Here is an 18,870-nt window from a genome sequence, read left to right on the forward strand (position 1 = left end):
ATGACGTGGTTCTTGTCGTTGGTGAAACAAGCAAGCGAAACACCTGGACTAAAGGAATCGTCGTGGATGTTCATCTGGCGAAGGATGGACAAGTTCACGCAGAAGAATCACGAGGTGGGAAATGTTGCGAGGCTTATAAGAATGTAGCCGCGCGCTAACGGTCCAATTTCAAAAGTTGAGTTATTTGACTTCAAAATCTGTTAATTTAAATTCACTGTAAAGTTATTCAACACTGCTTGGTCGAAAACATTGTTTAGTTGTTCAACACTGTTAGTCAGTGTCATATCTAGATTCTAGTATTGGAAAACTTGAGAATGTAAGAATAAGAAGTGACGCTATTGGATGTGAAAGAGCGGCAAACAACAAGTGTAGGCTAAAATATTTTAATTTGATTGAGTGTGAACTCATTTTGAATTTGAATAAAGATTTCAGCTATCTGTATGCTGTGAACCAGAGCTCGAAATAAGTGGAAACCCTCTGGGACCGTGACTGTTCCAACACAACCTGTTCAATCTCAATATTTCTGAGGCTCCTAAAAATCGTTTACACGTCGCACGCCGAATACCCTAATGACAATTATTCCAACTTCAAGTAATGTATGAAATAAATTATGGATCTTTATATACGTACATATATTTGGCCATTACTAAAAAATATACTGAATTCGAATAATTATCATAAAAGGCATTACATTTAAATTACATTAATTTTAAAATAAAAGTGTATATTAAGCCAGCGCGCTGCAGCGAAGAAATGCTTGTGAATACATGTGCACTCATACAGTCGTCGGCAGTCGCTGTATGCGTACAACAGAGCGGCTGGCTCTAGAGCGCTCTCTCGCTGGCTTTTGGGCAAGAAATCGTGTGCAAAAAATCGTATGGCGTTATCCATCTTTATATGGGCAATTCTCTGAGTATGTCAACCGCAGCCGAAAAATTAAAAGTCCTTAAAAAAATATCGCATTTACATTTTTTATAGAGAATGGATTGAATTTAACTAATCAAAGCGAAATTGTCATTTAGGGGAGAGTGGGGGAATTTCGTCAGCATTTTTTCAAAGCTATTTTTTGTCCATCTTGAGACACGTTATCATAATTCTATTTTTATTGTTGAATGCGGTTAGCACCAAGCTTTAAAATGTGACATTCCCGTATTTTTTTAATTACCTTGGTGATTTATAAAAAAATAAAATGTAAAACCAATATACTGGGGCAATTTCACCACGCAGGGGGGTAAAATCACCACACCACCGGGGCAATTTCGTCACCTGAAAAATGTAGGGAGTTTAACGCCTGTAAATATGCTACACTGATCAAGCGTACCATTTTTGTTGACGTCCTATATTTGTTGCTGCTGCTGGTAGTCTGTTCGTTAGCCAGCTCGTCAAATATAAAAATATGTATTTAAAATAGGTGCGAATTTACCTTTAGCGTAGGGTGGCGAAATTTCCCCAGACAGTACTTTTTTAGAAATAATTATTTTTCTTCCGAAATTAGGCGCGAAGTTAAAAATCACTGACGCAGAAATGCACATTATAGCACTGTGTATTATATAAAAAATCGAGTATCTTATTCCTTTTGAATTGTGGCATACAGAAAAAATTTCGTCGAGAACTAAATGTAGCTTTTGAACTGTTAAAACACATTTAATATTATAGCTTAATTATCTTGGCCTTCTGTGCAAAACAAATGCATTGGTTGTGTCTGGCCGTCTTGAAGGACTAAAACAAAAAAATTATATATTTTTACGACTTATGGATTCCGAAATATTGCAGGTGACGAAATTGCCCCTGTGACGAAATTCCCCCACTCTCCCCTACTAATAACACATTTGAAAATATGCAAGTGCAAAGTCGAACAATTGCGAAAGTTCAGTTTTGCACATTTTCATTGCTAGTTTTGTTTTGAGTAATATTCTTAATGTCAGGCTTTAAGCATTAGCAAAAGCTTTTTGAAATCTCGATTCGTATTCAAAGAATATAAGACAAATGTGAAAGAAGTTATGCGATAGCTAATTACGGTAAATTTGTTATCTACCTATCCGTATATTTCAATGTAGCGTGAGTTACCGTACCATCGACTACGCCACCGCCTAAACCTCCCCGTGTTACCCCCTTCCAAGTGGACAGTGACCGGCAGCTAGCCGTTCGTTGTCCCACATAGAATTGACATAAGAAATGCAACATCAGCACAAGGCAGGATGTTGCTAAACCACACCCACTCAGCAGAGCTCCAGAAAACACTTTGTTAGCAATTACTCACCCACACATACATAATTGTAAAAACACATAAAATTCTTTGGCGGAGGTTTGATTTGAATCTCAAGCCACAATAAAAATTATTCCGTTTGGAACAACCAAAGCGAAGACATCAACTGTTTATTAAAATCTTATCTGAATATTTGATGACTAAGGGCCGATTTCTCGAGTCCCTGTCAAAGTCCCTGATAAGCTATCTGTTCGAAAAACTTAAGGACCAGATAAACAGTTCGTAAAAGCAAATCCGCTTTCTCGACTGCTTTAATTTATCAGACCGAGAACCAATTACAGAGTGCTGTTAACGCACAGAATTGTGCTGTAAAGCGCAAAAAATGGCGTGCTTCGATTATTTCATCAGCTGTTTGGGTATAATTCAAAGGAAAAGTCAGCTGTGATTTCGTTTCTTCTTCTTAGTTGGCTTTGGGAAATCAGCTGTCGTTTTATCGAGTCGAAAACGCTTAACAGGGACTCCGAGTCCCTGTCAAAGTTAGCTCTCACATTGATGCTCGAGAAAGCCAAAATGCCTTAGCAGGGACTTTATCTGTCCGGGTCACTAAATAGCTAAATCAGATATTTAAAAGCTAGAAAATTATAAAAGTGAATTCAATTTTTGAAATTAAGGTTACTGAATAAACTATCCAAAAGGATAGTACTTAATTAAAAATACTCACAGTCATAACGGAAGCAATTTTATCTTTTTAAAGGAATTTTCAGAAATTGAATTTATTTTCTAATTTTCTAGCTTTTCAATTTAGCTATTTTTTGACACGGCTGCCACTCATTTTTGTTTACATGTCGCCGCCTATGATAAATCATAAATTTAAACTCTGTCAACAGAAAAAAGTGGAAAAGTCCGAACTTTAAAAATCTACCATAAATCCAGTTTTTCATGGATTTGGGCCATATCCGGCTTATTTTATTCGGTAGGATGTAAACTTTAAGTTTGTACCAATTATGATTTTTCAACGGATTTATTTCGAGTTTTTACGATATATACAGCCGTCTTACAGTCGACCAAAAAACACATTTTTCACTTTTGTCAAGCTTTTGCGCTGCCATTACTTATCCAATCATATTGATCTGTATGGCAAAATTAAGCTCTGATCTATTGACTGTAAAATAAAACTAAAACTGGTCCATTAGAGTGGATATCTGCCGAGATAAAAGAAATTCGAAAAAAGTCCGAAATTTAACATTTCAAACTTTAAAAAATCTTAAAAAAAACTTCGGCCAGCCGAAGTTTATATACCCTTGCAGGTATGCCTACCTAAAATGTTGTTTTTACATTGTCAAAAATCAAAAAGCCTACTTTCTATAAAGTTTTTTCTATTATTTTGTTAATTATTCCTATGGCAGCCATAAGATATAGTGGTCCGATCCCGCTCGTTCCGACATATGTACTACCTGCAATAGAAAGAAGACTTTTGGGAAAGTTTCATCGCGATAGCTTTAAAACTGAGGGACTAGTTGGCATAGAAACGGACAGACGGACATGGCTAGATGGACTCGGCTATTGATGCTGATCAAGAATATATATACTTTATGTGGTCGGAAACGTCTCCTTCACTGCGTTGCAAACATCTGACTGAAATTATAATACCCTCTGCAAGGGTATAATAAATGTGAGAACAAGTCTTTTACATTTAGTTTTTAATATGTCAGAAATCAAAATTCCTACTTCATAACAAAAAACGTATAATGTTCGATTATTTTTATGAGAGCCATAAGATGTGGTCCGATCCAGCTCGTTGCGACACATGTACTACCTGCAGTAAAAATAAGACTTTTGGGAAAGTTTCATCGCGATAGCTTTAAAACTGAGAGACTAGTTCGCATAGAAACGGACAGACGGACAGGTCTAGATGGATTCGGCTATTGGTGCTGATCAAGAATATATATATGTCGAGAGAATAAATAATAATAGAAATAAATGTAAAATATAACCCATGTAACTGAGAGAAACTTGTCATTTCGAATAAAGAATTGTGAGAAAAAAGTGCGACCTTCTAAGACTGTTTAAGGGTTTAAGAGCGTCGCTAGGTGGGAACCCACCCTAGCCGAGTGTGGCGCAATTGTTGTGGCGAGATAGAGTTGTGCAGAGTAGTAGAGTGTTCAGGGATTCATTCTTTCGAGAACCTTTGAACAGGCAACGTGTGTAAATTGCGACTCACTCACGCATCTTAGAAACCCCCAAGTGAAAATAAAGTGATGGCGGAAAAACCAACTCGAGAAGCGGCCAAGAGACCCCTGTCACCGACATCAGAAGTGGGATCCCCATCGCCACAAGAACATTTTGACTGTGTGTTGCAGGCGATTTTTGAGACACAAAACCGAAACTTCCTAGAGTTGCTTAAAACTGTTCAAGCAACATCGACTGCAGCCTCGCAAAATATTTCGGTGACATTGCCTATGTTTAATCCTGATGCGCCTGGACCCCATGCCGCAGCGTGGTGTAAAACCGTGGATATGATCTTATCCGAGCGTCCACTGGAACACGGAGCACTAGTCATGGCGCTTAGCAAATCGCTGCTTGGAAATTCTTCGCAATGGCTGTCGCAAATTTGCTTCGCTGGAATGTCTTGGCTGGAATTTAAGGATTTGTTTTTACACCGCTATGAAGGCACCGAGCCACCGTCTGCCGTATTGCTCAACATTCTCAACGGACTACCGAGTGCAAACGAGTCCTTGTCAGTATATGGCAGCAGGCTGGTGACGTCACTGCTGACGAAGTGGAAAGGAATGAGTCAAGAGGAGATAGCTGTTTCTTTGTGTTGGCCCACACGTCTCAAATCGAGCACAGGCTGCAAAAAACTCGGAATGAACTACAGCAACTCTTAAAGGCGTTTGCGTTCAACAAAGTGAGCGACTACTCTGGATTGGATCAAGGACCGGACAGGAAGAAGTTCTAGGCGCAGGCGCAAATCAAATGTCATTATTGCGGCAAGATAGGACTTAAAGACGCAAAACCAAATCATCGTACTGGCAAACCTTTGGTTGGACGAGAGCGGGTAGCAGTTACTTGCTTCAGTGTGGCAATACTGGTCAATCCTGGTCAATCCTGGGAGATACATATAAAACTGTAATTTTTTCAAGTCTTTCGTGATTTTTTTTAACCAATAAGGAATTATGCATTTTATTTTGCTTTTATTTTTCAAAATGGCGGCCGTGGGAATTTTTTTGTAGGCTATTTTAAAAAAAATTAGGTCAGCTGCGGATCGTCCACAGGTCGCTGTGTATATCCGATTTTATGAAACTAAGTTTATTTTGTTAAGAAATAATGTAGAAACTGTCTGAGGGCCGGTTTCTCGAGTGCCGGCTAACATTTCTCGAACAGATAAAGTCCCTGCTAAGGCATATTGGCTTTCTCGAGCATAAATGTGAGAGCTAACTTTGACAGGGACTCGGAGTCCCTGTTAAGCGTTTTCGACTCGATAGAATGACAGCTGATTTCCCAATGCCAACTATGAAGATGAAACGAAATCACAGCTGACTTTTCCTTTAAATTATACCCAAACAGCTGATGAAATAATCGAAGCACGCCATTTTTTACCCTTCACAACACAATATTCTGTGCGTTAACAGCACTCTGTAATTGTTTCTCGTTCAGATAAATTAAAGCAGTCGAGAATGCAAATTTGCTTTTACGAACAGTTTATCTGGTATTTAAGTTTTTCGAACAGATAGCTATCAGGGACTTTGATAGGGACTCGAGAAACCGGCCCTGAACCTAACTTACATAGAATATCTCAAAAACTATGGTTTTCGCACTCTTTCAAAGTTAAAAAATTTTTTTTTTATAAGTTTTTTGTTGTTTTTGGCTATCAAAAAATACTTAACCCTCTAAGATTTGCGTGCCTGAAGGCACGTTTCTATGCGAACTAGTCACTCTGTGACAATTTAAACAAGAGAGAACGCTATAGTCGGGTTGGAGTCCCGACTATCTAATACCCGTCACTCAGCTAAAGGGAGTGCGAACGTTGTACTCGGGTTGGTGTCCCGACTAATAATCGTAACTCAGCTAAAGGGAGTGCGAGGGAGATAGATATATATTGACAATTTTGAATGTGTATAACTTTTTAATGAATGGTCCGATTTGAAAAATGTCTTCTACATTTCGATAGGTATAAATATACACAACAAAATTGCATTTATACTTCTCAGAAATCTTTAAAGATGTGGGCGCAGGACCCATTTTAAAATCGTTAGTGGGCGATTGTGGGCGTTAGAGGGGGCGTGGCGCTCGGCTAAAATAAACTTGCGCTGCGTAGGAAGCCAAAGAATATGTGTGGGAAATCTCAACTTTCTAGCTTTTGTAGTTTCCGAGATCTCAGCGTTCATACAGACGGACAGACGGACAGACAGACAGACAGACAGACGGACATGGCTAGATCGACTCGGCTAGTGCCCCTGATCAAGAATATATATACTTTATGGGGTCGGAAACGCTTCCTTCTAGCTGTTACATACTTTTGCACGAATCTAATATACCCTTTTACTCTACGAGTAACGGGTATAAAAATAGGCACGCTGAATCTGGAATCCCTGGAACTGCACCGAGTGAGCATTAAACTATAGGTATTTACTTTATCTGCAAGGGTATATAAGCTTCGGATGGCCGAATCTAGCTTTTTTTCTTGTTTTACAAACATTTCTGTAAAAGCAGCATGATGATCGAGGCATTACTTTTTGTGATACACGATCCGCAGCTGAGGAAAACGTGGTCTCGATAAAAAGGCATTCAAAGTAATAGAATATATCTACTGCACATCACATTAATTACTAAAATAATTAGGAGCCGCGTAAGAGGTACAAATTAGAACACAAAACAACCCCAAAGTGCCCAAAAATTTGATTTTTTTTTTTAAATTTGTCTTCTGGCATTTCTCTGTTATAAACAATTTGATGCTCATAATCTTATGGCATACCCGCAAATACCTACATTTAAATTTAAGGGGGGAGATACATATAGAACTGTAATTTTTTCAAGTTGTTCGTGATTTTTTTTAACCAATTAGGAATTGTGCTGGGATTTCGTTACTAGGCATGTTGATTACCTTGTTCATATAAATTTTAACCAATATTTTTTTGCTTTTATCTTTGAAAATGGCTGCCGTGGGAATTTTTTTGTCAGGCTATAATAAAAAAAAGTAGGTCAGCTGCGGATCGTCCACAGGTCGCTGTGATTTTTATGAAACTAAGTTTATTTTGTTGAGAATTAATGTAGAAACTGTCTGAACCTAACTTACATAGAATATCTCAAAAACTATGGTTTTCGCACTCTTTCAAAGTTAAAAATCTTTTTTTTCACAAGTTTTTTGTTGTTTTTTGGCTATCAAAAAATACTTAAACGTACAAATTTCTACATTGAGTAGGTTCAGACAGTGGCCAATTTTATTACAATCATTTCTGTAAAAGCAGAATGATGATCGTGGAATTACTTTCTGAGATACACGATCCGCAGCTGAGGAAAACGTGATTTCGAAAAAAGGCATTTAAAGTAATGGAATATTTCTACTGCACAAGGAAGGTGGGTGCCGTCATCCTGGTATAAGTTCCAAAATAGGTAGAATTTCTTCGTTAAACTTTCATGACACATTTTTAGAGAGTTATTCTACCAATTTAAGGAATTAAAAAAATTAAATTTTTATTTTTTCTATAAGTGCGACCGCGCAAGGGCAACATGAAAATACCACATTTAAAATGCGTGGTTAAAAAATCGATTATATCGCAACTCCCCAGCGGGAAATGGGGCTGGGTTTCTGAGTAGCATCACTATCAGGCCACATATGCGCTGTGTGATTTCTATGGCACTACGATTATAATTTTTTTAACAAAAAAAAATCACCAACTTATAATAATAAAAAATCCTATGATTTACACCAAAACCAAAAATCTTGTTCTCACATTTATCTTAAATTTTTAGTAATTTTAAAATTCGTAGAAAAAATATTATTAAATTTTAATCAATTTAATTTAACTAAATAATTATAATCATATTGTCTATAATCATAATATTTATTGATGATTTTAATTTATTTTACTCAAAATGTTTACAAATAATAATAAGAATGAATGTGCCTTTTTAATAGAGCCCCCTAATACAACCCTCGGGCCCGCAGCGCTTGCCTGGTCGAGCAACGCGGGCGATTATGTATTGAAAATGAAACCTAACACCATAGCTTCGGACCTCACGGGGGAGGTTAAACTCCAAACCGATTCCGCTACCATCGAGGAAGGACCACGAACACCCAGCCAGGATGCTCCGGCTACGATGGGAACGGAAGGGGCTGCTAAGACCAGCTCCCCACTAGACACCAAGAACATCAACCCACACAACAGCGGAACCCAGCCGGGTACCAGCAAGGCAGCCACTGTTACGCATCAGCAGCGCAAGGCCAAGGTCAGTCGGGCTCGTTTTATTCTCGGCAAGATTGCCAAGAATGAGGCAGAGGGCAAGACTGACGAGCCCGGAGACCACTCAAGCCAACACAAAGAGGGACCGCTCGCACGAGGCAAGCGTGTGCGCACCCAAACGGGCAAAGGACGCTCAGGGGAGGCCAAGACCGACCTGAAGAAGGCCAAGAAATTCAGCGACGTAGCCAGAATCAGCCTAGCGATGGCACTAGTGGACGACGTGCACGACGACGGATGCCTGCTGTTGGAGAAGTAGGAGGAGATCGAGGTCAAGGTGGCCGAAAGGCTATCAGCCGTGCCAGATGGTCCGATCCCCTCCTTCGACTCGTCGGACATGAACAGGGGGCACCGGGTGATCAAGTGCGATGACTCGTTCTCAAGGTCCTTCCTGGCGGAATGCATAGCCAAGACTGGAGATGCATGGGACGGCCTTAGCATTAGGCTCGTCCACGCCAGGGAGATTCCAAGGAGGCCGCGGGCTCGCATTTGGTTGCCAAAGGAGCAGACTGACCAAGGAACGGTGCTAACGTTGTTGAGGGCTCTGAACCCAGAAGTGCACACAGAGGACTGGGCGATTCTTAAAGTAGAGAAGGAGATGAAGACGAGCCAGCCGTTCCTCTTCCTCAACAACCAGCGCTGCCTGCCGCAGCTTGAGAAGGCCGACTACACCATCCGGTACGGCCTACAAAAGGCCAAGATCGAGGTCTTCCTGGCAGAGCCGGATGATGTTCTCGAGGAGGTCGATGACACCAACAAGCTGTTGGATGACCTGGTCATCGACGACAAGACCCCAGACGTAACACCCAACACCGATGCCTAAAGTCGTGCAGATTAACCTGAAGCGCAGCACGCATGCTTCAGCCAATCTTGCAGTTCTTCTCAGTAATAGGAACATTGACATCGGCATCGTTCAATAACCATGGACTCGAGACAGACAAATCTCAGGTCTAACACAACAAGGATATACACTCTTTTATACTAGCTCGACAGGTAGGCCGAGAGCAGGTATTATTATAAAGAACAAGAAAGGAAGCTACCTTCGGCCAGCCGAAGCTTATATACCCTTGTAGATAAAAGAATGCTCACTCGGTGCAGTTCCAGGGATTCCAGATTCAGCGTTTCTATTTATTTAAATTTTGTTTTTAAGTAGTCAAGAATCAAAACGCCTACTTCCTACAAAGTTACAATGAATTTTCTTATATTTGTTTGAATATTCCTATGGGAGCCTTAAGATATAGTGGTCCGATCCGGCTCGCTCCGACATATGTACTACCTGTAATAGAAAGAAGACCTTCGGGAAAGTTTCATCGCGATAGCTTTAAAACTGAGAGATTAGTTCGCATAGAAACGGACAGACGGACATGGCTAGATAGACTCGGCTATTGGTGCTGATCAAGAATATATATACTTTATGTGGTCGGAAACGTCTCCTTCACTGCGTTGCAAACATCTGACTGAAATTATAATACCCTCTACAAGGGTATAAAAAGTATAAAGCACTTCTATGCCCCAATCTTAGCACTCCGGATCTAGCAGTTGCCAGATTGGTGGCAACCAGGTACACACTATGGGGAAGCTCGAAAACCAACGAAAGGGGTGAGCCTCTTTTTGATAATATTATAACTATAACTCCCTCTATTCTACCAAGGAATGGGAGCCATACAATGAAGCACAAAAAGCATACAAAAAAGCGATATACGCAGCCAAGAAAGACTCTTGGAGGATTTACTGCGAATCACTCGAAGGTATAAAAGACTCGGCTTGACTAAGCTAGGTCCTTGCTAAAGGGTATAACGGCCCAACTCTATTACACAAACAAGACGAATCAGCGACTACAACAGTGGAAGAATCCCTAGAGACACTAGTGGATACACACTTTCCAGGCAACCTTCGAGAAAAGCCAGCACCTACTGAATGTCAGAGGGCTCATCAACCAACACACACTAGGGATATCATAACCATTGAAAGAATCAAATGGGCGATAAACCCTTTCGATAACTACAAGAGTCCGGGGCCAGACGGCATGGCTGCAAGCCATGTAAATGGCTACAATGGAAGGAAGCCAAAGTTGTATTTATAGTAAAACCAGGAAGAAGAGGACATATCCTAGCAAAGGATTACAGGCCGATCAGCCTTACCTCCTTTCTAATGAAAACGCTGGAACGAATGATCGATATTCATATCCGGGAAAACACCGAGAAGCAGCATCTATCGTACGCTCAGCATGCGTATCGAAAGGGCAGATCGACAGAAACGGCACTACACGAAGTAGTCTGCCACATAGAAAAAGCGCTACATTTTAACCATTATACGATGGCCACCTTCTTAGATATAGAAGGTGCGTTCAATAAAAATAAACGCCGAATCCATACTGAGCTCCCTCAGCTCGATCGGCATTAAAGGAGACATCAGAGCTTGGATCGGAGTTATGCTCACGAGCGGGACGATAACAGCCGAACTGAGTGGCACTTACCTCACACGCTTTGTGAAGAGAGGCACACCTCAGGGCGGGGTTCTATCGCCACTGCTCTGGCTTATCAACATGAACGACATATTGAGAGAACTCAATAGCGGAGGAGTAAAAGTAGTAGCCTACGCAGACGACGTAGTGTTGCTAGTATCAGGACCATTCCCAGATGTCATTAGTAACATAATGACAGGGGCTCTTACCCGACTCAATGAATGGGCAAAAACCTGCGGACTAGGTATAAGCCCGAGTAAAACCGAACTGATGCTCTTCACGCGAAGAACAAAGATCCCAACATGCAGCAAACCAAAAATATATGGATTCGAGCTATCGGGTAAAGCTAAGTATCTAGGAGTGATACTAGACCCGAAGCCCTCGTGGAAACTGAACATCACGGAACGAGTAAGAAAGGCCAGCATAGCATTCTACTCGTGCAGAAAAATGTTCGGCAAAAATTGGGGTATACACAAGCCATAACATTATGGCTTTACACAGCAGTGCACTATGGGGAAAAATTCCGTATTTTTGGCATAAACTCTAGTTTTAAAGATAGGGCCTTGAAAATTATAATATATACTTCTTATGCACAAATAGAATTTCGGTTGTAAAAACACCACCCACAGCCACCCACCCACCACCTCCCCATTATGGTCAACCCCCTAAAAATTTGTAAGAATATTTTTTTTATTAATAAAAAACATTTTTATATAGATAACTTATGTAAGATATAATATTAATAAAATAAAATTTAATTATTCTCCATCGAAACTCTCTGAAACAAGCAAGAAAGTTAAAAAATTGGGTTTGCCATACCTAGACACCAACTTCAATCATTCTTCTTCAGGTTCTGCTTCCAAATAAACACTATCCAAATCAAAGAAATTGATTTCACCATCTTCGTCTTCCTCCGTACTTTCAATATCGTTTGTAACATCGGAATTCATATGCAGCTAAACAGTGATTTATTGAAAAAGGGGCAAAAACGGGCAAAAAGCAATGATAACACCTGTTTCTTTATCATTTTGTTAATACATTTATATTACAACCTTGCGTCGATCGGCGTAGATTCTTAACTAAAGCTTAACAGAACACAATAACTTTTGTTAGTTTTCGGCTAAAAGAGACATACACAAGACATTAAACAACAGGACAATGCAAACAGTTACAACACAATTTGTTTTGAGAAGTATTTAAGCATACCTTGACGTAAATTTTCCATATTTTTGTTTATTTTTTCGCCCTCTGAACACTTTGCACGACGATGGGAAACTTTGGAGTAAAATTAGCGCGCTTTTTTCTTAGAGATGAGCACGTTAATCGATAGACTTTGATAGGCTACAACAAATTATCGGTGGCACGTAAAATTTTTTTTTAAATTGTTCTAATAAGTTTAACCGTTTTACTATTAAAATAAAATATTTGTTTTTTAAATTAGTAACTTTTATTTTTTGCGTTTATGCCAAAAAAACGGACTTTTTCCCCATAGTGCATTCATTAAAAAGTTATACGCAATCAAAATATCTACATATATCTATCTCCCTCGCACTCCCTTCAGCTGAGCTACGATTATAGTTGGGACACGAACCTGAGTACAGCGTTCGCACTTCCTTTAGCTGAGTGACGGGTATTAAATAGTCGGGTTTTTATTTTAATTTAATTCATAATAAAAATATTAATTCATAATTAAAATATAAATTTTTAGTTGAAAACTCTATCTTTTTTGGCTACGAATAAACTCTATTACTTGGTATACCAGTTCGTAAAGCATTTGCATTACAACCCTATATATAGGGTAAACCAGTCAGTAAAACGGGTGCATTACAAACCTATAAACCAGGTGTGTTGGCTGTGGCTGCGTACCGACGGAGCACCAATCTTCAGAAAAATATGATGCGGCGCACAGAGTGATTATCCACCTGTGGCGGCTTTAGAAGTTCCTCGGAGTAGCGGTCTGTTTTCCAGGGTCCCAAATAAGAAGTCGAAAGGTTCCAACAATGTGCGTTCGATTTAATTAGGTTATGTAAGGAAATATAAAAGAGAAGAGCACAGAGAGTGCTTTTGAATATATTGACTGTCGCTCGCAGACTAAATTGTCGGTTTTACATTTCATTTCACCGAAGCTGCAGCTCTCCAAATTATGTATGTGTATATGAATATATGGTTCGATCTTTCGAACAAGACTATGAATAAAGGGCAAAGAAGAATGTCTGCTTACAGTGTGACGTCAGTTACACTGCAAGTTCTCGTGTTGACAATATACAGTCCAAACATTCTCCCCCTAATGATATTATAAGAATATTATTAACTGATTCTTCAACGTCTTCAGTGGGCTGGAGGTTAGACGCTAAAAGGGTAATGCAGGTAACGCAGGGCCGCAGCTCCATGTAAGGTACTGACATGGCTGTAACGAATGACCAAGCTTGAAAATTAATGCTGATAAGGTAGAATGTATGGGTGTTTTTCCGCCATCGGCAGCAGTGCGTCCCTCAAGCGTCCTCCAAGTCGAATGATTTTTTCCGATTCATCAAAATACGGATTGAGTGCTAATAGCGGACTTTGCATAACATTTTCCCTTCCGATAGTAGTTTCCAATCGCCTGGAAAGCCTTCCTTTTGGCACATACGAACCGCACACAAAAACCCTTCAGAAAGTTCGCTTACCGTGAGAGAATCACTATGGACGGCAGTCCATGTAGTGACGAAGCGCACCAGGAGAGTGTGCGAAGGCGACTACTATATATACACGAAGAAATGAAAATCTACTGTGATGGTCCGATCATAATGAATAATACACCAATCGAAAGGTATTGCGAAAACTAACAGGATTGCATACCAAGACTTTAAGAAAATCAATTGGCTTGGGAGAGAGAGCGGTGAAAGTGAAAAAGTGAAAATTTCGAAATTTGGAGCTGTTGGGGCCGGTGGGGATAAATGCCCCCTCGCAATGTTTTAGTTGTATTCCTTTTGAAAATACCCGTCGAATGAGGGGTCATTTGTCAAAATCCGACTCTCCGTTCAAAAGTTATAGCCAAAATAAGATTTTCTTCTTCTTCCCAAAATGAAAATTTAATTCTGTTTGTCCACTTGTCCAAAATATGTTTTTTAAGTTCTGAAAATTTGATATGACGTTCATCACATCGATATAAAAAACTTTTGTTCTACCACTTTTGGAAAAACCCGCTAGTTTAGCGGGAAAACAGCTATAAGTAGCTAAAATTCGGAAAGCCGTAACTTCTATACTACTAAAGCTACAGGCTTGTGCTGCATCTCGTTTGAAAGGTATTTTTAAATGCTATAAACGCCTTCTATATGCAATTTGTGTAAATGTAATACTTAAAAAAATATGAACAAAAGACAATTTTTTAAAACTTTTTTTTAGCTTTTTTTATTTTTTTCAAAAACGGCTCTAACGATTTTCTTTAAAACCTTAAACTGTATAGCCCTTGAGATTCCTTAAATTTTGGTATATAACACATTACTGTAAAAAGTCACGTTTAAAAGTTATTTTTATTCGAAAATAGCCACTTTTGCCAGCTCGAACAATTAACGCTCCCTGAGTATTGAATTTTGTGGGAGGGTATCCGAACTGTACTTTAGGGTCATGGAATCAGTAAATTTGCACTTAAGAGTTCCATATAGGAATCTTTTGTTCTACGACTTTTGGAAAAAGCCGCTACTTTAGCGGGAAAAAGCTAAAAATAGCTAAATTTCGTTAGTTTGTAAGTTCTACACTACTAAAGGTACAGACATGTACTATACCTCGTTTAAAAGGTATTTTGAAATACTTCAACGCCTTTTTAACTTAATTTGTTAAAATACAATAGTTTAAAAATTATGATTGACCAATTTAAATTTAAATGTATATATTAGCTCCTATGAGAGCAAATGTAAACAAACAAAAACTTCTGATATCAAATAAAAACACCTCTTAACGAGGTAAAAAACTAGTGACGACCGCACCTTCAACATACAAAAGTTCTGATATCAACATTTGTGACGAAAAATTATTACACTCGTCATTAAATAGACTTTCTAATCTTTTCTCATTCGTCACGCTGCAATAGAAAATGCCTGTAAGGGGAAAAAGGCTGGAATAGTTTGCTAGGGCGGGCCGAATGAGAAAATATTAGAAAGTCTATTTAATGACGAGTGTAATAATTTTTCGTCACAAATGTTGATATCAGAACTTTTGTATGTTGAAGGTGCGGTCGTCACTAGTTTTTTACCTCGTTAAGAGGTGTTTTTATTTGATCTACTATTCGGGCAGATTTCGATATCTTGCAATTCTTTATAAATCGATGAATATATGCCAGGATGCGAATGAGAACTGAGTACGATGAAAACCTTCATAATATATCGGATCCGTTCTCTTTCTCCACAGAAATAGCGTCGCAGTGCATCTGCTTCTGTTCGCTGGTGACTCGCATATCGGTTCCAGGATCTAGTTTTGTCGATGGCCACTCACAATCTTTAAGTCTCAGCCACTGCGGTCCATTCCACCATAATTAACACGATGCTAATTTAGTAACACTGATCCCCCGACTTAGAAGATCAGCAGAAATATCCTCAGATGCTATATGTCGCCATTGTTTCCCATCGCATAGCTCCAAAATTTTGCTTATGCGGTTGGCAACGAAAACCTTCCACCTCGCAGCACCTCCTTGGATCCAGTTCAAAACGATCATCGAATCTGACCAAAAGACAGTCTCTGCAAAATCAATATGAATAGTTAAGTGATCCTTTAAATACTTAAATATTTTCGCAGCAATGACTGCTGCACACAATTCCGCTCTTGGAATCGTAAGCTGCGGCTTGATAGGCGCTACCTTGCATTTCGCTAAAATTAGTTCCGCATGAAAGGCGTTCTCTCCTATCGGAATTCGTAAGTAAGCCGCCGCACCGTACGCGTATCCTGCGTCGCAGAATATGTGTAACTGTCAAGTTCCCTTTGACATTCCCCAAGCAATGTAGCGCGGTATATGAATCTAAGACAAGTTTGGCAGCTCTTGAATGAATTTCTGCCATTCCTTTTGAAGTTTCAATGGTACGTGGTCGACCCAACTAAGTTTTGTCTCCCACAGGGCTTGCACCATTCGCTTTCCAACAACGGTGATTGGGTCGAATAACCTCGCAATCGTCGAAAGCATCTTTCTCTTCGTTGGTGTACCTGCCGGGAGATCAAAATTAAGTTGAAATCGAAACTCATCTTCATTGGGTTTCCAAGCTCTAATCGTCTCGTCACCTTGAAAGTTTAGAGGCTCTTTTGTTTCCCGATGTTCTAGAGGTATTCTTTTAGTTGAGGACAGTTGCTGGCCCATTTTCGCAACTTAAAAGATCCGCTTCTCATCATTCCTCTAACTTGAGCTTGCAGTTCCTTTGCATCGGAAATACTATTTGCTCCAGATAAAACGTCGTACACATACATGTAGGAATTGTGATATTCACATACAATGTTTATTGAGATAAAGTTTAAACATAAAGTGCTTATATTAATTTAACAAAGTTCTTTCGGTATTTTTAACACAACGACATTCTTGTCTTGAACAACGCTAAACGACGACTCCATGCTCACTCGGCAGGTATCGGCGGCCTTAAAAGAATCGAGTACTTAAATGTATTTTAAATGGCGAACTGATTAAGAGTTGCCATATAGCTTAACCCGCTTCGAGTGTGCCGTGCAGTAGACCCGCCAGATTCAAATCCCACATTCCGCCCTTCTGACTGTTCATTCGCCTCGAATGTACCTGACTAAGATTTCATGTACACGGAAACCGTAGATGTCTTAAATGGACCCTCTAAATCGCCTATACGTTTTACTTCGTACCGCCCATGATCTTTGACTGCAACAACCTTCTAGGGCCCTAAAAACTTTCCCTTAAGCTTTAATCCGACGCCATACTGAGTTCTCTTAATTGCTACCAAATCATTAAGTTGATAGACTCTCTCCTGTTTCCGCTTTAAATCAAATGCTTTCTTATTTTCGTCTTGGACCCTTTTGATGTTTTCTCTGGCCGCTTGTCGAAACTTGTCTCTTTCTTCATCCAGATCCTTTATAGCCAACTCCTGCATCAAGTCCTTAAGTTCATTGCAGCCGGCTAAGCGCATGTCAACTCCAGTTAAAAGCTTGAATGGCGTAATCTTAGTGCTTCTTGGCTCAGTGCTATTGATAATCTGAACTCGTCACACGTATTTATACCAAGCTACCGGACTTTCGTAGCTTAACTTTGCTAGCATTGGTACGACGATCTTGTGAAGTCTTTCGACTTGGCCATTTCCGCGTGGTACACCTGTCGCTATGAGCTGATGCTGTATGTTATGTGATTCGCAATATTCCTTGAATGCGAGAGATGTTAAATCAGTGCCTCTATCGGACACTATGCGGCAAGGATTTCCAAAATGCACGGCTTTCTTATCCAGACAGTTTAGAACTTCGTCTACACCAGTGCTACGAGATGGGTAGAGCCAAACATACTTTGAGAATCCGTCTACTACAACAAGGATGTGATTGTAGCGCTTGGCCGTCATTTCCATGGGACCGACGTGATCGATGTGGTATGTGATGAAGGGTAAATCACCTTTGTCGATTGAAGTTAGAAACCCCTCTTTCTTGCCCGCTTTCGCATTTACGATTATGCATCTGATGCAACTCTCGACGATTAGCTCTGCTTTATCTTTGAGCTTGAGAATGAAATATGACCGTTCGATGATATCCTGTGTCTTTCTGGCAGAAAAGTGCCCTTGGTTATGCGCGCTCTGAATTATTTCATTTTCCATATTAGAAGGAACTACCACTAGCTCACGAATCGGGTCTTTGTACACAACGTCATTCTGGATATAGAAGTCCTGGTATGCATCTTTTTCATCATTCTCATTCATCATTAATCTGGGCTTCCTTTAAGCGATGAGTTATGGAGTCCGACAAAAAGATACACGAGATTCGGCTCAGAGCATCAGCATGTTTCATTTGAGTCCCTGAACGATGCTCGATCTTGTAGTTGAAATCCTGCAAATATAAAGCCCAAGGAGCTACGCGAAGAGGAACTTCCTTTTTGTTCATAGTCATCTTGAACGCGTTACAATCAGTTACGATTGTGAACTTTATGCCTAACACATAAACACGCCACTTGGCTAGAGCTCCAATAATAGCCAGTACTTCCAGCTCGTACGAATCGTATTTTTCCTCGAATGGTGATGTCTTTCGGCTCATGTATTGGACTGGATGGAATGCACTGTCTATAGGGTCCTTCTGCAGTAAGACGGCGCCAAAACCGTACTTGGACACGTCTGTCTGGATTTCCGTGTGTAAATTTGGATTGTACAACTTGAGGACTGGTTCGCTAATAAGAGCAGTCTTCAGTCTTTCAAACGCCAATTGTTGTTTCTCTCCGAATTCATACTTAGAATCGCCTCTCAGTAAATCCGACAAGGGCCTGGCGATGGATGCGTACCCATTTATAAACTTGCGGAAATAAGAAGTCAGACCTAGGAATCGCTGAATCGCTTTTTTGTCATGTGGTACGGGAAACTCTTTCACAGCTTGAATCTTTTCCGGACCAGGGGTGATGGTTCCACTTTGAATGATGCATCCTAGAAACTGTACTTTACTGTGCAACATTTGGCACTTACTCCAGTTGATAGGTAAACCGTTCCGAGAAGCGACCTCCAAGACATCTTTCAACTTGAAAAGACCTTCTGCAAAGTCCTGACTGGGTATGATTACATCGTCCATGTAAA

General features: G+C 39.9%; 1 protein-coding gene across 1 annotated transcript; it reads left to right on the forward strand.

Annotated features, from left to right (window-relative positions):
- The first annotated feature begins 9,004 nt into the window (after positions 1 to 9,004).
- LOC138912780 (uncharacterized) lies at positions 9,005 to 9,490 on the forward strand. Its single transcript, XM_070214101.1, has one exon. It carries the CDS (start codon positions 9,005 to 9,007, stop codon positions 9,488 to 9,490), a length of 486 nt encoding a protein of 161 aa, XP_070070202.1.
- The last annotated feature ends 9,380 nt before the right edge of the window (positions 9,491 to 18,870 follow it).

Source organism: Drosophila takahashii, chromosome 2R (assembly GCF_030179915.1).
Source record: "Drosophila takahashii strain IR98-3 E-12201 chromosome 2R, DtakHiC1v2, whole genome shotgun sequence".
In the NCBI taxonomy this organism is placed as follows: domain Eukaryota; kingdom Metazoa; phylum Arthropoda; class Insecta; order Diptera; family Drosophilidae; genus Drosophila; species Drosophila takahashii.